The sequence below is a fragment of the Pleurodeles waltl genome, chromosome 3_1 (genome assembly GCF_031143425.1).
Source record: "Pleurodeles waltl isolate 20211129_DDA chromosome 3_1, aPleWal1.hap1.20221129, whole genome shotgun sequence".
In the NCBI taxonomy this organism is placed as follows: domain Eukaryota; kingdom Metazoa; phylum Chordata; class Amphibia; order Caudata; family Salamandridae; genus Pleurodeles; species Pleurodeles waltl.
The window spans coordinates 568,789,022-568,815,055 of NC_090440.1; the positions used below are offsets into that span (position 1 = coordinate 568,789,022).

At 45.7% G+C, this 26,034-nt stretch overlaps 1 protein-coding gene across 4 annotated transcripts in view; it reads left to right on the forward strand.

Moving 5' to 3' along the window:
* Positions 1-26,034, forward strand: part of ARNT2 (aryl hydrocarbon receptor nuclear translocator 2) — a 684,205-nt gene that overhangs the window by 555,418 nt on the left and 102,753 nt on the right. For all 4 annotated transcript variants that reach the window (XM_069222996.1, XM_069222993.1, XM_069222994.1 and 1 more), the window contains one exon: positions 20,101-20,200. In XM_069222996.1, the coding sequence (XP_069079097.1) occupies positions 20,101-20,200 (100 nt within the window). The remainder of the gene's footprint in view (positions 1-20,100; positions 20,201-26,034) is intronic.

Genomic DNA, 26,034 nt, shown 5'->3' on the forward strand with positions numbered 1-26,034 from the left:
ACGTCACCAACTTGATCCATACAGACCAGGCTGGCTACATGCCAACCTGTGCCACAGGCCACAACATTCACCGAGTCTCCAATGTCCTTGCACTTGCTTATTGTCTAGAACGATCTGCAGCAGTGCTCTTGGCCAATATGGACATGGCGTTTGGTTCGGTATGCTAAGATTATCTGTTCGCTCTAGTCCACAGACTAAACTTTGGCCCTAGATTCATCTCCTGTGTACGTCTATTGTATTCAGATCTGACGGCTACCGTGAGGATAGCAGGTTACTCATCTGAAGAGTTTGTAATACAGAGCCTGCCAGGGTTTCCTGCTCTCTCCTTTATTGTTCGCTTTAGTAGTTGAACCACTGGTGGTCTCGGTCTGAATGGACGCCCTAGTGCGAGGATTTGAATGGAGCCCAGATTCTTCCGACCACATCACGCTTTATGCTAATGACAGTCTATTCTTCCTGACTGAACTTGACAACTCTGGCCCATGCTTCCTTCAAATCATGCACATAATTGACAAAACATCTGCTTTGTTTATTAATACTTCCAAGTCGGTGATCTTCCCCATCTATGTATACACTGGCTCTTCATTTTGGGCATCGGGTGTGCGGATGGCATAGAGAGATTTCAGGTATCTGGGCATGTATATATCACCTGATATGGAGTGGTCCTGATCATGGAATACAGCATCAGTATTAGTTTTGGAGGAGGTAAGAGATAAGGGTGTAATCACTTGTCCCGTTGTCTTTGACAGGCCGATCTGCCATCTTCAAGATCGTCCCCCTCCTCAGACTCCAGTACCAACTACAGAATTATCCATATGTGATCCCCTAATCCTGGTTTAAGAAGATTAACTCCCTCCAATCAGAATTCCTCTGGAACAGTGGCGCGTCCTGCATCACATTGGCCACATGCTTTCAATCCATATTTCAAGGGGCCATAGCGTCTCCAGACATATACTCCTACTACTCAGCCTTACACTTAATGATTATAAATGAATGGTAGCACAGTCATCACCGAGACCCGGCATATATGGCCAATAAATATGTAATACACAACACTCATCTGTTATACTAACTTTATGGGCACAGTGCTACTTCAGGTAGCCCATCTGGAGGGCTTCGGAAGATGGGATCTCATCAGTCTCTCTACTTTGGGCGATGTTATGTGTGACACAGTACTGAAATGTTTTCAAGACCTACAGCAGCACTTTCAGGTACATCCTAGCCAATTTCACCTATATTTACAATTCGACATGCCATTACCCCCTACATTAAGCAAATAGGCTCACTATCTGAGTATAATCCACTGGAGGGCAAACTTCTTTCAGACCCCTTGCAGGGTCCCCACAATTTCACAGATTTACTGCTGCCAGCCTGACACACATGCGCTCTCGGCCCTTCTGCGTTCTTGGGAAGCGAACCTCAACCCATTAGGCGATGATGACTGGTTGGCTGCCTTATGCACCCCCCCATATGCCTCCCCCCACTATGCCTTATACAATTAAAATATCTACATAGGACATACTATACATGACACAGTGTATGGAGAATGGGCCTTGTTGCCTCCACACAATGCTTATGGTGCCAATCGCAAGACGGCACCTTCATACACACAGTCTGGAGTTGCACAGGGTTGGACATGTCTGGGAGAGGTGCTGGCCTGGACCTTTCCCCTAAATCCCAAACTGACCCTACTTCAGATCACAGATGGGCTTGGTGGCAGCAGATACAAGAGAGCTCTGCTATTCTGGGGACCGATCACAGCTAAATGAGATATTGCCAAAGCATGGAAGGCAGCTTGCGCCCCCCTCCCTAGCAGTATGGAAACAGGATTAGACTATTACATGGGGTTAGAGATAGCATTGTTTCAGGCAAGGGACGCCCCCAGAAGCATCACAAAGTTTGGCAGAGGTTGGTGGACTATAGAGGTATCACTTTAGGAGTTGTGCGAACATATAGGTTCAGCATAGACAACTAAATTAGGACCTTTGGGACGTTCAGTTCTTGATGTTTTATACTGCTCTGCACTTTCTATCGTATCCTCTATAAGAAGTGGACAATTGAATTGGGTGGGTTGGTGGGACTTATACTGCACGTTTTGAGTTATTGGTTGCTGACTTGTTCTATGACATGCTGTTAGCACCCTCCTTGTCGCTATGGCCATGCTCCTTGTTAAAATTCGATATAATATGTTTATTAAAAAAGTATTAAATATATTAGTGCCTATAAAAAAACAAGTACTGCTACTGTAAACATAAAAGTGATGTAAAAATAAGTGTGTCACAATTAATTTCGATTAAACAACAACACTGTACCCTAACCTCCATGGGGAAAAAGCTTCACACTACTGTTCACATTCCATTCTAAGATACATTTGGGAAAGTGTTGGAATTTTTTGGGGGACAGTTTACTATTCCCACTCCAGTCAAAGCTACATTAGGGAAAACACTGCACATGGAAGAGATTAGATATACTATTCCACTCCAATCATAGCTGCAGTGGGGAAAACATAGAACATTGAATAGGTTGGTCGTGCTATTCCTATTCCAGTCCAAGCTACATTGGAGAAGGTGTTGAACATTGAAGGGGTTACATTTATTATATGAAGTCCAATCTAAGCTACATTGGGGAAAGTGGTGACCGTTGACTGGATTAGATTTAATATCCCCACCCAAATAAAAGTATATTTTAATAATAGTGGGAATTTATTTTAAAGTGCATCACAAAGTTTAAAAAAAATTACAAATGTAGTAAAGTAAAAAGAAAACAAGCTGTAAAAACACAAATTATACACTTTCAATCTGATAGAGACTTGTAGCTGCAGATTCCTTATCTTTGAATTTCCCCAGGCATCATACTGGATCCAGCAACTTTTGCTTGAACAGTACCCCTGCGCGCCCCATCTGGTGGTTTGATTCTGTTCCACGTGGCGTCGTTAGTGTCATTGGTGCCAGATGTGACGTCACGGTCACCTATATAGGCGCCACCGTGGCACACGGACGTCAGTTCTTTTTATTTTGTTCCAATTAGCCCTGTTCCGGAGAGAGCTACCCCGCTGTAGTTTTTTTACAGGCTTTTTTCTACATTTTGCCAAGAATTTTTGAAAGTGTGTTCAGGACCTCATCCAGAAAGGTAGAATTCAAACCGTGTGGTCACCACGCCATACCGGTTACGGACCCTCGCCTTGTCTGCCTGTGTTGTTTCGAGCACTACCATGATTCAAAGTCGTGCTCTGACTGCCTGACACCAGCCCCAAGTCCTCTTCCTCCTACTTGAGGTCCTCAGGACACTTGGGGATGAGGCACAAAAACAAGAAGTCTAAGCGGACTTCGACTTCACCTCGTCTGTCAGCCGAGGCAGCAAGTTCGGAACATCGACTTTCCAGGAACAGTTCTGTGGAATCGATGCCAGGTCCCACTCCGCGCCTCTCTGCATTTCTGGGAGCCAGAGCAACCCCCGCTCAGATAAAAGACTTTTACGAGCCCATGTGCCGTGTATTCGAGCGGGCGGACCTCTCCGAAGGGCCTTCTGGACCTGCGGGGTCAGAGGAGACCCCATCAGGTTCCGCGCCAGCGGTTTCAGCCTCAGCTCGGATTGGGTTAATAAATCAAAATCCAGATCGGTGCCGGTCGTACCCACGCAACCTTCTCCGGTGACGATGCTCCCAACACCACTTAACAGCGGCACCAGCCATATTCTGATTTTCGACGATGCAGAGCGGTGCTGCATGATGCAGTTTTTGGAGACGATGGCACCCATAGGTGCCAGATCATTGCCTGACCCCTATTTTCAACAACCAGGCATGGGAGAAAAATGGGAGGGGTTACTGGACCCTTTAGAACACCAGTTAGAGCAATCATTGGATTGGTATGAGGGACTAGGAGAGGCCAGCGGACTGGACACATATCCAGATCCTGGCTCGCTCCCACCACTGTGGCTACAGAGGACGGAGCTCTCAGTGGCTGTCAAGACTAACCTCTTGACAGAAGTGCTTCAGCCTGGGGCTTCCACTTTTGAACCCTTTTGCCCTTTAATGAGGCATTTACTGATGTCCTGCTGGGAACCTGGTCCAAGCCCATCACATGGGCTCATGTAAACAGGACAATTGCCCTCTGCCATCACCCTGCACTGGGCGACCCTAGTTTCCTCAGCGAACACCCCATCCCTGAGAGCTTGGTAGTCCAAGCCTCAACTTCCAATGGCGCGTTCCCTTCCGCTCCCCCGGACAGGGAATCCAAGAGGCTAGAAAAAGTTGGGAAGAAGATGTTTTCTTTCACCAGCCGGGCATTGAGGTCGATGGACATCTCATGCATATTGGGTCATTTCTCCTGCATCTTATGGGATACGGTTGTGCAAGTGCTGCTACAGGTCCCAGAGGAGGCCAGGCCATCCTCTCCCAAGCAGTGAAAGACAGAAGAGATGCAGCAAAGTTCACCATTAGGTGTGGCCTGGATACGACTGACTTGCTGGGCAGAGCGGATTCGTCAACGGTGACCTTACAACGCCACTCCTGGCTGAGAGCATCTTGCTTTTCGAGGGATGTTTATGCAAACCTTATGAACATGCCCTTCGATGGAACTCTCTTGTTTGGCGAGAAGGCAGACTCTGCGTGCTTTAAGGACTCTCAGGCTACGGCCAAGTCCTTGGGCCTCTCAGCGACCCCCGTCTATCTTTCACCCCTTTTGTGGCCACAGAAAGGGTGTCCCACCACTTCAGTTCTATGCCAGCTACTGTCCTCTGCAAGCTCCTCAGGCTGTGCCAGGGCATGGTCCCTTCAGACCTAGATGGTCTGGAAGCCAGAAGTCAACCTCCACCCAACCCCCGGCAGCTGCGACTTGCAAGCCCTCCTTGTTTGATTCTGATGGACCATGATTGTGCAGTTGGAGGGAGAATTTAACGTCATCTCCTCCACTGGCAGTCTGTTACATCGGACGCATGAGTTCTGCAGATCATTCAAAGGGACTACGCCCTGCCTTTCCTCTTCCAGTACCACCGACACATGAAATACAGGCATTCAATCACATGATTTTGCTCTGAGAGGAAGTTATGTCTCTCTTTGATAAGGGAGCCATAGAAATGGTTCTGCCCTATTTTAGACCTGTGGACAGCCGATCCAAGGTGATGACTGTGGTCATGGCTCATCTGCGCACGACTGGCTCTTGAAGTTGGGCTCACCCCAGGCTGTTGACTCCCACCTCCAGACTACGGTGAAGCTCCTGTTTTCGCTGGGTTTCACCATAAATGTGCCTAAGTCACACCTGACTCTCTGTCAGACTCTCCTGGACAAACTGCAGTTTTGGGTTTATCCTCCCAAGCAACAAGTCCTGGATATTCAGGTTATGATACCAATGTTTCAGCCTCTATTCAGGGTTTCGGTGAGACCAACTCTGAGGCTGCTGGGCGGCCTCATGACCTCCTGTATCCTGCTGGTGAATCATGCCAGATGACATATTCGAGCTCAGCAGTGGGACCTCCAGTGGGTGCAGCATCAGGGAAATCTCTCTGATACGGTCCAGATCCCAGAGGGAACTGCAAAAGACCTGCAGTGGTGGATTTCCCACTGCAATTGGGTCAAAGGCAGACTTCTCTTCCTTTCCCAACCAGACCTTATATTAGTGACCTAGGATAGGGCAGCCATCTTGGAGAGGACTCTGGACTCAGAGGAATTGGAACCCCACATCAACCTGCTGGACTCCGGGCAATCTGGCTAGCATTAAAAGCACGTCTTCCCTCTTTTAAGGGGAAGTTAGTGCAAGTGTTCACAGACAACAGCACCTCCATGTGGTACTGCAACAAGCAGGTTGGGATCGTAGACCCTTTGACAAGAAGCCCTACATCTCTGGACATGGCTGGAATAGCAGGGATTAACCCTGGTGGTTCAACACCTGGCACGTTCTCTGAACACCAGGGCAGACAAACTCAGCCGTCGATGCCTAGTGGATCCACCAAAACGGTATACGCCTGCAGTTGAAAAAAGTTTGTGATATATTGTACAGAGAAGTCTATAAATCCTCTTTCTTTTTCTCTATCTGACATTCTTCTTTTCATTCTATACCTTGTAAAGCAGGGCTCTGCTCTGGGTACTCCTAAGGACTCTGTCTTCTGTATCTGTTTTTCTGCAGCTGCTTGACCAACCTTCTTTATTTAAATCCTCTATTCTAAATAAGTTTCATAAAGTGCTTGTACATATGTGTTCGATGGCATCTGTCGCTGTAGATACACATGTGCATAGCCCGCCATCTGGTGTTGGGTCGGAGTGTTACAAGTTGTTTTTCTTCGAAGAAGTCTTTCGAGTCACGGGACCGAGGGACTCCTCCTCTTTGTCTCCATTGCGCATGGGCGTCGACTCCATCTTCGATTGTTTTCTTTCCGCCATCGGGTTCGGACGTGTTCCTTTCGCTCCGGGTTTCGGAACGGAAAGTTAGCTCAAAATCGGAAAATTACATCGGTATTGTTGCGTTCGAGATCGGGTTAGATAGCATCGACATCGCATCGATACGATAACATCTCCGTTGCCCTTCGGGGTAGTTTTCGATCCCCCGTCGGGGCCTGGTCGGCCCGACCGCGTGTGACTTCGGCGCTGATGGAACGGACCCCGTTCCGTTTCTGTCCTAAATGCCACAACAAATACCCATATACAGACCAACATTCGGTCTGTAACCTCTGCCTGTCGCCCGAGCACAGGGAAGAAACTTGTGAGGCCTGTTGTGCGTTCCGGTCCCGAAAAACGCTCCGTGACCGCCGAGCCAGAAGACTGCAAATGGCGTCCACGCCGACAGGACACCGAGATTTCGAGGAACAAGAAGAAGTAGAAGCCTTCTCGATCCATGAATCGGACTCGGACGAATTCGACGACCAGGAAACAGTGAGTAAGACGTCGAAGATAGCACATAAGAAAACTGACAAGGCCCAGGGGACGCCACTGCCATCAGGCCATGGCTCAACCCATAAACTCGGTGACCGACCATCGGCACCGAAGAAGGCCGAAATAGTGCTGAGATCGTCCGACTCGGGTCGAGACACAGGCACCCAGCCATCTCGGGACCGAGATAGTGCTGCCGGCAAAGATCGACGCCGAGATAGCGGAGCCGAAGCTGCTCGACGCAGAGACAGCGGCACCGAGGAGGATCGACGCCGAGAGGGGTCGACTTCGAAAAAGAGGAAAGTCGCCTCGGAGCCGAAAAAGAGCGTGGACATGGTTTCGGTGCCAAAACGACCCGCAACCGAGCCAACTACCGGTTCCTATTCAGAGGAACAATCACTGTCCTCTCAAATGCGAAAGCATAGATTCGAAGAGGAATTACAATCCACCGAGGTGGACCACACTCAAAAAAGGATTTTTATACAGAGTGGAACAGGGAAAATAAGCACCCTTCCCCCTATTAGGAGGAAGAGGAGACTGGAATTCCAACAAGAACAAACACCACAAACAAAACTGGTGAAGAAGGTAACTCCGCCACCCTCTCCTCCACCTGTGGCTCCCATTTCACCGGCACAAGCTCCGTCACATTCACTGTCTCACACCACCTTAAGCCAAGGTGACCAGGACCAAGATGCTTGGGACTTATATGACGCCCCAGTGTCGGACAACAGTCCTGAGGCGTATCCTACAAAGCCCTCACCACCAGAAGACAGCACAGCATATTCACAAGTGGTGGCTAGAGCAGCAGAGTTCCACAACGTGTCTCTAAACTCGGAGCCTGTCGAAGATGACTTCCTCTTCAACACCCTCTCTTCCACACATAGCACCTACCAAAGCCTGCCTATGCTCCCAGGAATGCTAAGGCACGCAAAGGACATATTCAAAGAGCCTGTCAAAGGTAGGGCAATAACACAGAGGGTGGAAAAGAAATATAAAGCACCTCCCACAGACCCAGCTTTCATCACCTCACAACTGCCACCAGATTCGGTTGTGGTAGGGGCGGCTCGCAAGAGAGCAAACTCCCACACATCGGGCGATGCACCACCCCCAGATAAGGAGAGCCGAAAGTTCGATGCAGCCGGTAAAAGGGTCGCAGTACAGGCTGCAAACCAGTGGCGCATCGCAAACTCTCAAGCGCTCCTAGCGCGATATGACAGAGCCCACTGGGATGAGATGCAACACCTCATTGAGCATCTACCCACAGAACTACAAAAAAGGGCGAAACAAGTGGTTGAGGAGGGCCAAAACATCTCCAATAACCAGATACGCTCCTCTGTGGACGCAGCGGACACAGCAGCAAGAACGGTTAACACGGCAGTAACCATCCGAAGGCACGCGTGGCTACGAACATCTGGTTTTAAACCAGAGATACAGCAGGCGGTGCTCAATATGCCATTCAATGAGCAACAATTGTTCGGACCTGAAGTGGACACGGCAATTGAGAAGCTAAAAAAGGACACTGACACTGCAAAAGCCATGGGCGCGCTCTACTCCCCGCAGAGCAGAGGCACTTTCAACACCTTCCGCAAGACAACCTTTAGAGGGGGGTTTCGGGGTCAATCCACACAACCCAGTACCTCACAGTCAACACCGTCCACCTACCAGGGACAGTACCAAAGGGGAGGCTTTCGGGGCCAATACAGAGGGGGACAATTCCCTAGAAGCAGGGGAAAATTTCAAGGCCCCAAAACACCTACAAACAAACAGTGACTCACACGTCACTCATCCCCTCCACACAACACCAGTGGGGGGAAGAATAAGTCAGTATTACCAAGAGTGGGAGAACATAACAACAGACACTTGGGTCTTAGCAATTATCCAACATGGTTATTGCATACAATTTCTACAAATCCCTCCAAACATACCACCAAAAACACAAAATATATCAAAACAACATTCGGACCTCCTAGAAATAGAAGTTCAAGCATTACTGCAAAAGAACGCAATAGAACTGGTACCAGATACACAAACAAATACAGGGGTTTACTCACTGTACTTTCTAATACCAAAGAAGGACAAAAGACTGAGACCAAATCTAGACCTCAGAACACTAAACACATACATCAAATCAGAACACTTTCACATGGTCACGCTACAGGAAGTGTTACCATTGCTAAAGCAACAAGATTACATGACAACCTTAGATCTCAAAGACGCGTATTTCCACATACCAATACATCCGTCGCACAGGAAATACCTACGGTTCGTATTCAAAGGAATACATTACCAATTCAAAGTATTGCCGTTCGGTTTAACAACTGCACCAAGAGTCTTCACAAAGTGCCTAGCAGTAGTGGCTGCACACATCAGAAGGCAGCAAATACACGTATTCCCGTATCTAGACGACTGGCTAATCAAGACCGACTCACTGACAAGGTGCTCACACCACACAGATCAGGTCATACAAACCCTCTACAAACTCGGTTTCACCATCAACTATGCGAAATCACACATTCTGCCGTGCAAGGTACAACAATACCTAGGAGCGACAATAGATACAACAAGGGGAATAGCCACTCCAAGTCCACAAAGGGTTCAAAATTTCCAAAAACTTATACAACGCATGTATCCAACACAAAGAATACAGGCGAGGATGATATTACAACTCCTAGGCATGATGTCCTCATGCATAGCCATTGTCCCAAACGCAAGGTTGCACATGCGGCCCTTACAACAGTGCCTAGCATCACAATGGTCACAAGCACAGGGTCAGCTTCTAGATCTGGTGTTGATAGACCGCCTAACATACCTCTCGCTTCTATGGTGGAACAATATAAATTTAAACAAAGGGCGGCCTTTCCAAGACCCAGTGCCACAATACGTGATAACAACAGATGCTTCCATGACAGGGTGGGGAGCACACCTCAATCAACACAGCATACAAGGACAATGGGACGTACATCAAAGAAAGCTGCATATAAATCACCTCGAACTACTAGCAGTTTTCCAAGCATTAAAAGCATTTCAACCAATCATAACTCACAAATACATTCTTGTCAAAACGGACAACATGACAACAATGTATTATCTAAACAAACAGGGGGGGACACACTCGACACAGCTGTGCCTTCTGGCACAAAAAATATGACAATGGGCAATTCACAACCACATTCGCCTAATAGCACAGTTTATTCCAGGGATCCAGAATCAACTTGCAGACAATCTCTCTCGAGATCACCAACAGGTCCACGAGTGGGAAATTCACCCCCAAATTCTAAACACTTACTTCAAACGTTGGGGAACACCTCAAATAGACTTATTTGCAACAAAGGAGAACGCAAAATGCCAAAACTTCGCATCCAGATACCCACACAGGCAGTCTCAAGGCAATGCCCTATGGATGAACTGGTCAGGGATATTTGCGTACGCTTTTCCCCCTCTCCCTCTCCTTCCATATCTAGTAAACAAATTGAGTCAAAACAAACTCAAACTCATACTGATAGCACCAACATGGGCAAGGCAACCATGGTACACAACACTGCTAGACCTATCAGTAGTACCCCACGTCAAGTTGTCCAACAGGCCAGATCTGTTAACACAACACAAACAACAGATCAGGCATCCAAACCCAGCATCGCTGAATCTAGCAATCTGGCTCCTGAAATCCTAGAATTCGGACACTTAAACCTCACACAAGAATGTATGGACGTCATAAAGCAAGCTAGAAGACCATCCACTAGACACTGCTATGCAAGCAAATGGAAAAGGTTTGTTTGCTACTGCCATCATAATCAAATTCATCCATTACACGCATCTCCAAAAGATGTAGTGGGTTACTTACTACACTTACAAAAATCGAACCTGGCCTTCTCTTCCATTAAAATACACCTAGCAGCAATATCTGCATACCTGCAGATTACCCATTCAACTTCACTATTTAGGATACCTGTCATTAAAGCGTTTACGGAAGGCCTCAAAAGAATTATACCACCAAGGACACCACCCGTTCCTTCATGGAACCTCAACATCGTCTTAACAAGACTCATGGGTCCACCCTTTGAACCTATGCACTCTTGCGAAATACAATTCCTAACCTGGAAAGTTGCATTTCTCATCGCCATCACATCTCTAAGAAGAGTAAGTGAAATTCAGGCGTTTACAATACAAGAACCTTTTATCCAACTACACAAAAATAAAGTAGTCCTAAGGACCAATCCTAAATTTTTGCCAAAGGTTATTTCACCGTTCCACCTAAATCAAACGGTAGAGCTACCAGTGTTCTTCCCACAGCCAGATTCCATAGCTGAAAGGGCACTACATACATTAGACGTCAAAAGAGCACTAATGTACTACATCGACAGAACTAAACACATCAGAAAAACTAAACAACTGTTTATTGCATTTCAAAAACCTCACGCAGGAAACCCAATATCGAAACAGGGTATAGCCAGATGGATAGTTAAGTGCATCCAAATCTGCTACCTTAAAGCAAAAAGACAACTGCCCATTACACCAAGGGCACACTCAACCAGGAAGAAAGGCGCTACCATGGCCTTCCTAGGGAATATTCCAATGCACGAAATATGTAAGGCAGCCACATGGTCTACGCCTCACACATTTACCAAGCACTACTGTGTAGACGTGCTATCAGCACAACAAGCCACAGTAGGCCAAGCCGTACTAAGAACCTTATTTCAGACTACTTCTACTCCTACAGGCTGAGCCACCGCTTTTGGGGAGATAACTGCTTACTAGTCTATGCACAACATGTGTATCTACAGTGACAGATGCCATCGAACTGAAAATGTCACTTACCCAGTGTACATCTGTTCGTGGCATCAGTCGCTGAAGATTCACATGTGCCCACCCACCTCCCCGGGAGCCTGTAGCCGTTTGGAAGTTAGCCTCAACTTTGTACATTTGTAAATATATTAAATCTTAAATAGGTACATACTTATTCACTCCATTGCATGGGCACTATTACTAACAAACAACTCCTACCTCACCCTCTGCTGGGAAAACAATCGAAGATGGAGTCGACGCCCATGCGCAATGGAGACAAAGAGGAGGAGTCCCTCGGTCCGGTGACTCGAAAGACTTCTTCGAAGAAAAACAACTTGTAACACTCCGACCCAACACCAGATGGCGGGCTATGCACAACATGTGAATCTTTAGCGACTGATGCCACGAACAGATGTACACTGGGTAAGTGACATTTTCATTCTGCTTCACCCTTCGTTATACCTCAGTGGGACCTGAACCTGGTTCTTAAATTTCTGATCTGTGCTCCGTTTGAGACACTTCTTAATTGTACCCTCAGGCTTTCTCCTGGCCTTAACATCTGCCTGGAGGATGAGTGAACTGCAAGCCTGGTCACTCAAGCCTCCATATGTCACAGAGTTTCCTGATAAAATGGTGGTTCGCACACGTGCCTCTTTCCTCCCAAAGTTAGTGACCACATTTCATTTGGGACAGACTCTCACCATGCCCCCCTTCTTTGCTCCCCTGCATCTTTCTAAGGAAGAGGAGCGACTCCACCAGCTGGACCCAAAAAGAGTGTTGACGTTCTACGTTGATCGCACAAAAGAGTACCAGGTAGATGATCAACTCTTTGTGGGATATGTGGGAGCAAAGAAAGGTTGGGCAGAACAGAAATGAACCATTTTGCGCTGGGTCGTTCTCTCTATAAAAATCTGCTATGCACTGGCCAAAAAGTAGCCTCCCGAGGGCTTGAGGGCCCATTCCACCAGGGGTAAAGCTGCGACCAAGGCGTTCGAACGCAGTGTTTCAGTCCTGGGCATTTACTAGACTTAGGGTGATTTATTTAATTCATTTAATATTTAAATTATTTCTTAATATTCTTATGAATTATGTAGCTTTAATATATTAAACTTTTAAACATTACCTAACGTAACTTTACTAAAAATGTAATACAAATAACCATATTATAACTAAACAATATTTACCTAAAAATTGTAAAAAAAACATTTACATGTATTTGAAATAAAATAAAAAATGTAAAAATCAAAATCTTACAAAAAGAACAAAAACATGAATTCTAAATATGTAAATTAAATATTTTCAACACTTTTGTTACATTTCTTAACATTTTATTGTAAAAAATATTTTTTTAATCATTAAAAATATAAAAGTTTAAAAAGTATAAAGAAAATAGCATTATTGTCAAATATATTATGGTAAAATTTTAAAGACCTTTTTTAAACACTCCCTACCTTATGACTAATAAACTCTACATCCTGCCACTACAGACAAACTCAATTACATTCAAGAATAAAAAAATATATAAAAAATAATTTGAAATAAAAAATCTTTACATATCAACAAAAAAAAATTTTTTTAAACTTACTACCCCATTCCCTTACAAAAACAACATCATGCCCCTAAAATTCTGAAACACTTTTATAAAAAAAAAAAAAACACATACAGCATATACAATACAGCAATATATAGAAAAAATATAGTACATACATCTGTATTACATACAATGATTTTTTCAAGAACAATATTAAATACTACACTTAAAAAAACAATTTTCTTACCTTCGGTATTCCAGAGGACAAGATTATTGCAAGGCAATATTTATGACTCAATATTTTGGTAACACACGTCTTTCCTACCTGTATCTCTCACCTGTCTGCTCTTTCCATCTGACTTTCTTCTACTTTATTGTCCTCTCTGATTATGTGACTTCCCTCTCTACATACACAAGCCATCACCCTTTGTTGGGGCACTCTTCCCCACCAACCCCCACCCATTGAGCATTCTCCATACTTTTATTTTAAAAAGCCCACCCAACATTGAGTCCTCCATTTGTGTAGCAGACTTCTTCCCCTCTGTTGAGCAGACCCCACCTCTTTTGAGAGGACACCACATCACTTAACAGACTCTCCAACTCTACTGTCAAGACTTTTGCATTCTCTTGCAGGTTGTTTCACACCACTTTTGAGCAGAATCTGCAGATTTGTCCATCCTCTGTTGAGTAGACCCTCCTCCCCTGCTGAACAGATTTTCCCAACCCCCTTTGTCATACTCCCTCTCTGTCTGCCCTATCCCTTACCTCTCTGTCTGCTAGACTTCCCATCCCCTTTTTCTGCATGTCTTCCCAACCTATTCACGCTTCCAATTGTGTTGCCTAGATAAGACAACTCAACCAGATTAGAACACATTGATTTATGACCACCTTCACCAGGATCATGCATCCCTTTCCTTCAATGACTATCCCTATTCCATTAACTGGACAGCTCCTCTCCCTTCAACCAGGCTCCAGTTTCTCCAACCAGATCACTTCACTTTTCACCAGAGTCCCCCCTAACCACCAGATTCCTCCTGTGTAATATATTCTCCATCTATATGGAGACTCTTCCTTCAGACAGTTCAATTGAGCAGGCCACTCATACAACAAAAGTCTCCGCCTTCAAACATTCCCCTTCCTTTAATCAGATTGTTTCTTTTGAAAACTAAGGCCTTTCTGATAGATGCCTTCTCCTTTCCCTGAGATTCCTCCTAATCAAGCACACTCCACCATTGATTGCTATTCCTTAAGCCACATTGCTGCACCTTAAAATACATTCTTTCCATATATCGGGCTCCTCCACCACACACTTTCACTATTGTCTTATCCAGGTGACTGGTTGACACCTGTTTGGTATAAGTCAATAAGGACGCTCAATGAAGGACCACACGCCAATTATAAATATAATTTAGCTTTACTAGAATTGCAGGTAAATGTAGGTAGGCATTTAGCACATTAACAATAGTAGAATAAGAATAGCAATGAAAAGCATCTAGTACACTACAAAGAGTATCTATACATATATATATTAGCAAAGAGTTCATTGACAGATATACATTTTGATTAACTGTATACCAAAATGCATCACACTACGATGTTCAGGAAGCAAAATATAAATGAGTTGGATACTTCAGATAAGCTTTGATTTACTGCACACCAAAATGCATGTTTCAATTACTGCAGCAGGCTCTCACTACGATGTTCAGGAGGCAAAATACAAACAAACTGAATACTTCAGATAAGCTTTGATTTACTGCACACCAAAATGCATGTTTCAGTTACTGTAGCAGGTTCACACTACGAGGTTTAGAAAGCAAAATATAAACGAGCTGAATACTTCAGGTTATAAACACAGTGCAAGCATAAATAATCAGTCATAATAATAGAGCAGAGAAAGAAAGGCCTTTCATCCCTGTATGGAACTTAACTTAGTCCACGAAATGCTGGGAAGCCCTCTACCGCCTGCTTGGACCTCTCTCCCCCTCAAGCATCACAGTCAGCAAAACAGGGAGGCAGCTCTGGGCTATGGCACCTTTCACAACTCCATCTGCGAGCTTCAAATCCCTCACCCACGCTTCAGTGCTTTAATAACTCGAAGCTTGGATTCTATCTCATTCTGGCATTTTCTAGCTATGTTATCAGCACTTGGCTGCTCTGCCCTTCTCCAGCCTTTGTTTTCATTCCATCTTCTCCCTGTACTCTCGTTCTCAAGGTTGAGACGGAGTCTTCTACACAAACAAGCTTGAAAATAATATCATGAACTTTTCCACGTTGTTTGGGGGGGGGGGGGTTCAACAGGCAACACACTCATCTACACTGCTCAAGCTAATTAACCCTTCGCGTCACAATGTCTTCCGCACCTTTCCCTATACTGATCAACTATCAAGAGACTGTTCGTACAGCAACCAGATTTTATTCTGTTGAACAGAAACGGTTTTTGCTCACAGATAACTGGCTTCTTCTTCCGTCCGAATTGTTCCTTGTCAATCAGGCACCTCTTCCTGGCAGGTTCCTCCTACATGGCAGAATATTATAGCAAGCCTCCTGTTTGTTCATGGACCCTGTTAGAAATGGAGTCTGTAGCTGGCAGTCAGTTTACACCCTGTCCAAGTAGGGACCCTCACTCTAGTCAGGGAAAGGGAGATACCCAGCTGAGGTAACCCCTGGTCACCCCCATGGTAGCTTGGAACGGGCAGTCAGGCTTATCTCAGAAGCAATGTGTAAAGTATTTGCACACAGTAATACACTGAAAACACTACAAAAGGACGCTACACCAGTTTTAGAAAAATAGCCAATATTTATCTGTGTAAAACAGGACCAAAACATGAAAAATTCACCGTACAGTAATAAAGATATCAATTATGCGATAATTAGCTTAAAAAATACAGTTCCTTAAAGTCAATAGCTCCATCACGGTGTCGTAAACAACAAACTCAACAGTTCAGGCTGACCGCGTGGTCACGGGACAGTTACGCTGTTGAGAAGACCCTCAAAGAGTTCCTTGGAAATGTAGGGCATCTTAACCCTCGTGATGAGATCTGGAGTGCAGCGTCACTGGCGTCGGCAGGGGTCGTTGGGTCCTTGAAGTCACATGCTTTGCAGAACGAACTCCGGGCTGATATCGAAGTCAGGAGACTGTCTTTGATGATGTTGGGGCTGCGGTGCTAAGGGCGGCGATGCGATGTGCGGTGCCCAAAGGTCACGGTGCAGACAGCGGCCTAGTGATGGTGTCCTGGTGCGTCGGTGAGACCAGGGCTGCATAGTGGTGCGATGTTTCCAGGTTGCGGTGCAGGCAGGGGCATTGTCGTTGCTGAAGAGTAGGTCCAAGAAGGCAGTACAACGCAGGTCGTACAGCTCCCACGGGTCATGGGGCAGGCAGGGACGTCTGTTGACAATGCTGGAGTCAATGGCGCTGGCGTCAGTGGACCGGGCTTGCGGTACAGACGGTGCTTCATGTACCACACAAGCGGTGTCCTCTGGCCACGGTGCAGGCAGCGCTGTCCATGTCAGCTTAGAGCGGGGGCGTCAGGGATAAAAAGGTTGAGGTGTAAGCAAGGCAATGCTGAGTGCAAAGCCCACAGGTCATGGTGCAAGCAGCAGCTTGATGATGGCGTCAAGTGGCGGCGGCGTCAGGGATAACAAGGTTGAGGTTTGAGCAAGGCGATGCAGAGTGCGAGGCCCACAGGTCATGGTGCAAGCAGTGGCTTGGTGACGGTGGTTTGCGGTGAGATCAGGTTTGCGGTGCGAAGGCAGGCACGGCTCCATTCGGCGGCAGCGTAGGCAGCGGCGTCGTTGATGGTGTTGGGGTTTTTCTTATGTTGCAGCACAAAAACCCATAGTTCCCAGTGCTGTAGGCAGGTGAACCTGAAGTCTTTGATATCCCTGAGACTTCCAACAGGAGGCAAGCTCTACTTCAACCCCTTGGAGAAACTTCACAAGCAGGGTACACAACAAAGTCCAGTCTTTGTCCTCTCCCCAGCAGAAGCAACAACTGCAGGCCAACCCAGCAAAGCGCACAGCAAAGGGGCAGTACCCCACCTCCAGCTCTTCTCCCTGGCAGAGGTTCCTTTTGATCCAGAAGTGTTCTAAAAGTCTGAGGTTTTGGATCCACTACTTACACTCATTTCTGTCTTTGAAGTAGGCAAATTGCAAAGAAAAGTCTCTGTTGTCCACAAGATCCTGCCTTGTCCAGGCCTGGCCCCAAACACACTCCAGGGGGTCTGAGACTGCATTGTGTGAGGACAGGCACAGCCCATTCAGATTCAGGTGTCAGCTCCTCCCTCCCCACTCTAGCCCTTGAGAATTATCAGGATGTGCAGGACACACCTCAGTTCCCTTTGTGTCACTGTCTAGAGGGAATTCACAAACAGCCCAACTGTCAGTCCGAGACGTGCAGAAGCACAGAATGGGTAAGCAAGAAATGCTCACTTTCTAAAAGTGGTATTTTCAAACAGACAATCTAAAAACCAACTCCACCAAAAGGTGTATTTTTAAATTGTGAGGTCAGAGACTCCAAACTTCACATCTCGATCTGCTCCCAGTGGGACACTGCACTTAAAAGATACTTAAAGGCAGTCCCCATGTTAACCTATGGTAGAAATAGGCCGTGCAGTAGTGAAAAACAAATTTGGTAGTATTTCGCTATCAGGATATGTATAACACACCAGTACATGGCCTTCCTTTAAATACATTGCACCCTGCCCATGGGGCTACCTAGGGCCTACCTTAAGGGTGACTTACATGTAGCAAAAGGGAAGGTTTGGACCTGGCAAGTGGGTGCACTTGCCAGATCAACATGGCAATGGCAGGTTTGAGACATGTTTACAGGGCTACTTATGTGGGTGTCACAATCAGTGCAGCAGACCTACTAGTAGCATTCCACTTACAGGCCCTCGGCACACATAGTGTACTTTACTGGGGACTTGCTAGTAAATCAGATTTGCCAATCATGGATAGACTAATCACCAATACAATTTACACGGGGAGCACTTGCTTTTTAGCACTGATCTGCAGTGGTAACATGCACAGAGACAATAAGCCAGCAAAAACAGATCTGAAAAAATAGGAGGTATAAGGCAAAAAGCTTGGGGATAACCCTGCAAAAAGGTTCATAGGTCAGACATCCTTAAACCAGACTTATCTATGGAGCTGAGTACCCAGATTACATTTGGGTCATGATTCATCTAGCCACACCTACTATCCCAACAAGAGGTTGTCTTGTGATGCTGAAAAATGTTTCACTTCTGTGACTGATAATAGCAACTTGACTTAGTGCCTAAGGTCCAAGAGCCCAAAATGGCTTCCATTTCAGTTTCAAATTTCAGTTCACAAATGCAGCTGCCTTGTATTTATAATTTTGACCACATTTTAAAGCAGGACAGAGATAGGCCAAATTAGAACGGCACGTGGCCTGAGCAACACTCTTGTTTTAATTATATGTTTGTTGTATGTTTTTGGTCTAATGGCTTTTGCACTTCAAATGCAAATCTATGATATTAGTTCAGAAATTCAACTTTCGCAATCTACATTGTATGACTCTTATTGTTGTGAGGCCCTCTTGGACCCATGTTGGTTCCTCCTGTTATAGTTTCATTTTGCTTCACTTTACATTTCGCATTTTATTTGTTTTAGTAAGGCTGCTTTTTAGCAACGTTTTACACATTTTATTAGCTTGTTTTATTTTAGGAATATAGAAACAAACTATTTGTTTAGTTAGCCCTTACTTTCTGTCCACGGCTGACAATATGGTAGTTTGTGTTGCCTATTCAGGCAACAGCTTCTAGCATCTAGACACCACAAGACTGTGCTTTCTATTCAGCTTTATTACATTATATAAATGATGTACTGACCTGGAAGGGTTAAAGGGTATTTTGGCCACAACCGTGCTGATACAGATGCTGTTTGACATGCTGTTTAGCTGGTGCTAATCTGCCAGCTCCCCGAGAGGCTCACCATCTACACTGCAGGCCAAATCCTGACACTATCCTTGGGAATAGGGCTGGATCTAGTCTCTTAGATCAGGACAGACACAAAGGTACACCCGCTATGCTCTTGAGTATAGTCTAAGGGTTAAATAGGAACCTCTATAATCTCTAGAACATCTAGAACCACATGCATCATGGTTGAACTGTTTGTTTCTTTACCATGTTTGTAATGTTCATTACTTTGCTTTGTTCTATCTAACTAAGTATCACAGCTCACTCACTATATGTTAGACTGAGATAGTTTCAATAAATGTGTTGAAAACATATCTCGCATCTCTTTTGTGTCTCACCTGGCCATGCATGTGTAATACAACGAAAGGTTAAGATCTATTTCCACTGCTTCACTGGGGGGTCAGAGTGTCATGTTTAGGTTGACACAATCACCTTCCCACCCATGTTTGTTTGGGGTCCAGCTGAGGCACTGTGAGGTAGGCAGGTATTGGGCTGACAGTTTCTGATGGCGTGGACAGGCTTAGGGCCTTATTTCGATATTGGCAGGCGGGTTACTCCCTCACAATGGTGACGGATATCCCATCCGCCAAAATCGAAATCCTATGGAACATAATGGGATTTAGATTTCGGTGGACGGGATATCCGTCACCGTTGTGACGGAGTAACCCATCTGTCAATATCTAAATCATGCCCTTAGTCTCTCATGCTCTGAAGTTCTGTTGTCATAATACACAGTCCTTTTACCATAGTAGGAATCATATAACGTTATCTTCCTCGACCAATAAGTGAAAAACCTTTCAAGGCTGAACTTAACTTGTACTTTTTAGGAAAGTTTTGTGACATCTGTTAAATAGAGCCAATGTGGTATGTGATTCAAAAATGCTTTTCATGTGTGCTAATAGATTGAACCATGGCAGCCGAGTCTTTGTTACTGGTATGTTTATAAAGTTTTACTGTCATTTCAAATCTTATATTTTGTTTTCTTCATGTAGCGGAAAAGAAATTGATGACATCAGCATCAGCTGCTGGAAACCAGCAGCTGTACTCCCAGGGCAGTCCGTTCCAGCCAGGACATGGTGGGAAGACCTTCAGGTTAGTGTCTCAGCAATCAGTCAGAATCACCCTTTGTGGTACAAAAAATATTTTTAAGGTATATTGTAATTGCTTTTTATAGTGCCAGTGAAAAAGACTACAAATATTAGTGTATGTATTAATCTCACTATTACCTTATACTGTAGAACTCTCATCTTATCTGCATCCCCTCAAGGTCGATTTGATTTCCTTTGCCCTTTTCCCCCCACTGTGAGTCACCCACCCTCTCTTCCTCAGGCCTGTTTGATATTTGAGCCAGCCACTCACTGCAGCTGAGGCAAAGAACAATCTTCTTGGCCCTGCCCTGCTTAATTGCCATTTCATTATATGTGCTTGTATCTGCTGGTGCACAGCTTCTGCAACTGTCTCTCCTATGTCCCTTATGCTCACACACTCTCTCAGCTGTCAGAGCCAGGCTTGCTGTGCCACTGCATTACGGTTCGATCCTTGGTTTCACCGGCTCTTCCTCTTCCTGGTTTAACTGTGGACCTCACTCAGCCCACGCCCTCTGGCCCCGCTTCCTCTGAAGTCCCCTGATAGAAAATCCACATTGCCCTCAAACGTGCCAGCTCTGTGAAGTATTATGAAAGAAAAGGGTCACAGAGAAAAAGATAAGCAAGTACCCTAAAATTTGAATCCCTATTGTGGGACAGCTATGTTAAAGGGCAATGATCAGTGTACAGGAAAAAATGTCTACCTCATCATCAAGAAAACTTTATTTAGCTAAAATGCCATAAAAGACAAATACATTAAATCAATAAAGACCATTAGTAAATGAATATGTATTCAGAATTAAAAACAGCATTGAATGACTCAATATAGTGTCAAGGATATAATACAACAAAGCCATCAGTCAATCATATTTCTGTAGAAGCCAAGTTTCCCATGCTCATTTCAAAATATATAAAATTCTCTATGATCTTATCAGACATTTACAAGATAAAATCAAGTTTAAAATACATCAGAGATTAAAAATGTGAGGTGCAACTGGCCGTCAAGTAAGCACATTTCTCTGAAGGCCTTGTTTCCTGTTATTGATTGCACGTTGTGTATAATTTTCTACTATCAAGCATACATCAGAGATGGAGACAAAAGAGATTGTAACCAATGCATGGCATGCTTGTAATGTCTGACATTAATATCCTTGGAAAGTGGCAGTAAAATAAATTTTCTAAAACCAGAATAAAAATTTCAAAATAACATTAGATGCAAAGTGAAGTGTGCAGAGTGATCGTCACATGGGCATGCATCAAGAGTCGTTGACTACCTAACTGCATCTGGAAAGGCAACCATAAAGTTCAAAGTGCTTAATCTTAGCCTGGTCCACACAACCCGCTGGTAATCGTTATTTACCCCATTGAGATGCAGCTCCATGCCTAATCTGGAATTCAAAGGACTTTACAGACTGACTGATCTTTTTTATATTTTCAATACCGTCTCATCTGTTGCTGGTCCAACTCCATAACTATCTTTTAAGATTTTTTTAAAAGCCAGCAAAAGGGCCTCTAGAATAGTATAAAATTCAGGGAAATCCAGACTGCTACTCATGACCCTGGGGTACGCCGCAGATGATTTTGGTGGCCTCTGAGCAGAATGGTGGGAGGCGGACTCTCTGGGTTCTGCCGGTGAGAAAGGAGGTGACCCAGTCCAGGGCTCTGTTGCGGATTCCAGCATTGCTGAGGCGTGAGCATAGGGTGTGGTGGCAGACGGCGTTGACCGCTGCTGAGGGGTCCAGGAGGATGTGGGCGCAGTTTCGCCACTGTCCAGTATGGTTCTGATGTTGTCGGTGGCGGCGATGAGGGCGGTATCGGTGCTGTGGTTGCTGCGGAATCCAGATTGGGAAGGGTCTAGGGTGCGGTTCTCCTCAAGGAAGCGGGTTAGTTGTCTGTTGACAGCCTTCTCTATGAGTTTTGCCGGGAAGGGGAGCAGGAAAATAGGCCGGAAGTTCTTGAGGTTCTTTGGGTCTGCCTTGGGTTTTTTGGGGTGGGTGTTGTTCTCGGCGTGTTTCCAGCTCTCCGGGAAGGTGGCAGACTCGAAGGAGCTGTTGATGATCTTCCGTAGTTGGGGTGCGATGACAGAGCTTGCTTTGTTGAGGATGTGGTGAGGGCAGGGGTCAGATGGAGAGCCGGAGTGGATGGTGTTCATGATTTTGATGGTGTCGTTGTCGTTGATGGGGGTCCAGAAGAGCAGAAGGTTGGTCGGAGGTGAATCTGTGGTGTTGGTGGTTGCCGGAGGGGTCTGGGTGCTGAAGCTGTCGTGGATGTCTGCAATCTTGTGGTGGAAGTAGGAGGCTAGGGAGTCGCAGAGGTCTTGGGATGGCGGGATGTCGTTGGTGTTGGAGCTGGGGCTGAAGAGTTCCTTCACAACATTGAAGAGCTCCTTGTGGCTGTTTGCGTTGTTGATTCGGTCTTTGAAGGCGTTTCTCTTGGCGGCTTGGATGAGTTGGTGGTGTCTGCGGATGGCGTTTTTGAAGGCTGTGAGGTTGTCCAGAGTCTGATCTTGGTGCCACTTTCTTTCGAGTCTTCTGCAGCTTTGCTTAGATTCATGGAGGTCGGCGGTAAACCAGAAGGCCTTTCTGTTGGAGGGATTCTTGATTGGGGCGAGAGTATTGGCACAGGTGTTGACCCATTGCCTGAAGTTGCGGGCAGCTGCATCGGTGTCGGTGGTGTTGATGGGTGGGTTCTGGGAGAGGGTTGCAATAAGTTGGTCTTCGGTGACCTTTTTCCAACTGTGGTGGGGGATCCGTTGTGGGTCGTGGTGTGTTGTGGGTTTCTTGAAGGAGAAGTGGATGCAGCAGTGGTCTGTCCAGTGGGGTTCAGTGGTGTGGCTGAAAGAGACATGATTGCTGACTGAGAAAATAGGGTTGAGTGTGTGTCCTGCGGAGTGGGTGGGTGTTGTGACGAGCTGTTTGAGACCGAGGTTGGAGAGGTTGTCGAGCAGGGTGGCGGTGTTGTTTTCGTCGGTGTTCTCGAGGTGGAAATTTAAGTCTCAGAGGAGTATGTAGTCAGTGGATGCGAGAGCGTGCGTGTTGATGATGTCGGTGATGGTGTTGCTGAACTGCTGTCGTGGGCCTGTAGACGAGGGTCCCTCGGAGAGTGGACTTTGGGTCAGTGTGGATTTGGAAGTGCAGGTGTTCAGCGGTGCTGTCTAAGGTGTTGGTCGTGATCCTGAGGGTGTTCTTATGGATGATGGCGATACCTTCTCCTGGTTTGTTGGAGCGGTCCCTGTTGGTAATCTTGTAGCCGTCCGAGATGGCTATGGTGATGTCAGGTGCTGAGGAGGGGTTCATCCAGGTCTCGGTCAGGAAGGCGACATCTGGGGAGGCTGAGTCGAGTAGATTCCATAGCTCTACTGTGTGCTTGTGGACGGAGCGGGTGTTCGGGAGGATACATCTGAGATGGTTGCGTCCTGCCTTGTTGGGTGGGTCGTTGACGTGGATGCTGGTGAAGGTGCGGTTCCGTCAGGAGAAGGGTCCAGGGATGGTCTGCGGGGAGGCTTGAAGGCAGGCGGGAGAGCGGCCGGTGTTGAGGGTGCAGAGGGTGGCAGCATCGTAGTAAAGACGTGCATGGCGGCGGTGGGGGGGAAGGGAGCCTGGGTTTCTGGCGCTGAATGCGGCCCAGGCACGGACGGGCGCAGACGTGCTTGCCTTTGGTGCGCCCGCTGCGCGGCCGACATTCAGTAGGGAGGTGGGGGGGAGGAGAGGACAGCTGGGAGGCGGGAGGGGGACTAAAAACAGTGTGAAAAAAGGGGCGGGGAGAGCGAAAGTGAGAGAGAGCGGAGTGATAGAGAAACGAGGGAAAGGAGCACTAAGGGACAGTGGTGAAGCAGAGCAGAGAACAAAGCAAAAGGAGGAGAGAGTCAGAAGTTAGCCTAGTAGGAAAGCAGAGCTCTCCCACTAGACACCAGGGATTAGGCGCATGCAGAAGCCTGCGGGTGGAGGAGGGCCTCGAACTCCTGGCAGGGGTCAGGAATTCAGAGGAGCCAGGGAAAGGGCTCCACTTACAGGGTGGAACCACGGGAGGCAGAGCAATGCACTGACCAGGTCAGTGGTATTGCTCTAAGTTGACAATATTAGCTTCGACTTCCATATCCGTCAGCATGTCCCAGAGTTTAGAGCGGTTTACATGGTCAGAGATGGACTTTAGATCCACAAAGGCTAAGTAAGCATGCCCTGCTTTAGCCAGGATGTTTTTGTTATTTATTAGCTGTAGATGTAGGCACTGTTCAGCAGTGCTTAGTCCTGCCCTGAATCCATACTGAAGATCAGACACAATGATGTTTTCCTCGGCCCAGACCTCTAATCGCTCCACAAGTACTTTACTCGTAATTTTTGTTACTGACTTGATCAAGGAGATATTGTTAATGTTTCTGGCTAATACTATCTCCTTTCTTGAATATGGGTACAATCACCGAATGTGACCAGGACTTTAGCAGCCCTGTCTTAGAGAAGACATTCAAGACATTAGCCAGGAGGGGAGCCAAAAACTCAACATTATCTTTAAATACATCTGCAGGAACCCCGTTAGAAAAAGTATACCTAATAAATAGCATTGCAATGATTCCGTGGCCGACTTGAATGGCAATTCATCTTTCTCTATGGTGGATTAACGTAATTTGTAAGCTAATATTTTTACTGCTGAGGTTAAAAATGGGATGAACCTCCATGCTCTGTCTCCTGTGATAGGGCAGCTCCCAAGATCTACACCTGCAGTATCTGTTTGCAGTATAGTTTTCGAAGTGAGACGATCTCAAGACCGAATCTGAGGACGTTGGTGTTTTTACGTGAGAAAAGGATACTTGATCTATGCCACTCTGTACATGATTGGCTATTGGTTTCTTTAGCAAATTGACTAGTGTTTGCCAAGTCTAAAAAATTCACTATATTCAGTATGAGCCACTTATTAGTATCTGTTGCAGTGCAGTGGGGAACTGTAAATGATTACATTAAGATTTGCAACCTTATGACCCTGATGAGGGCAGAAAACATTGTCCTTAGGGCTTTGAAAGCCGGATGCAGACCAAAAGCTAACACCCTAAATTGATACATATCTGAGGTTTGCAAAAATCTCTCTTTTTGGTTGTCTATTGATCTCAATGGAAACTACCAATAACCTTTGATAAGATCCAAATTGCAAATGAATTGAGCGTCTCCCAGTTGTTCTATGACCTCATCCACTCATGAGCATAAGATAAATATAAAATATGTAAATCTAATATATTCATTAAACAAATCTATTCAGAATTTTATAGAGCCATCAGATGCTAGTACCAAAACAATCAGCGATGACCACTCACTTTGGGATGGTTCATTGATGCTGTGTTGCAGGACAGTTTCAACTTCCTTCTGTACCACTCCTGTTCTAGTTCGGGGATCCTACAAGTACGTAACCTCATTGATACACTTTTCAGGCATTTCTATTTATACTTCACCAGAGTGGTGTACCTAGGAAGGACTGAGAATACTTTTACGGGGCCCCAAACCAATACTATTTCATGTTTATGTTGTTGTATATGAGGATCCCTCTGTGTTACATTCTCCCATGTGTCCAGGCTTCGGACAAAATATTTCTTCCTAATCTTGTCCCTCCATCTTCCTGATGTAAAATGGTTACACTGTCTTTGAGCTCCTCCTATTTCTTTAGCAAGTTAATATGGTAAACATGTCTAGGTTGTTTCTTATGAGATTGAGCTACATAGTAAGGGATGTTGTCCAAAGTTTTAAGTACCTGATATTTTCTATGTAATTGAATAATCATCTTATTGTTGGAAGTAGACTGAAGGACCAAAACTTTGTCTCTGTTAGAAATTGTAGCAAATAATTTATTGATTGTAGA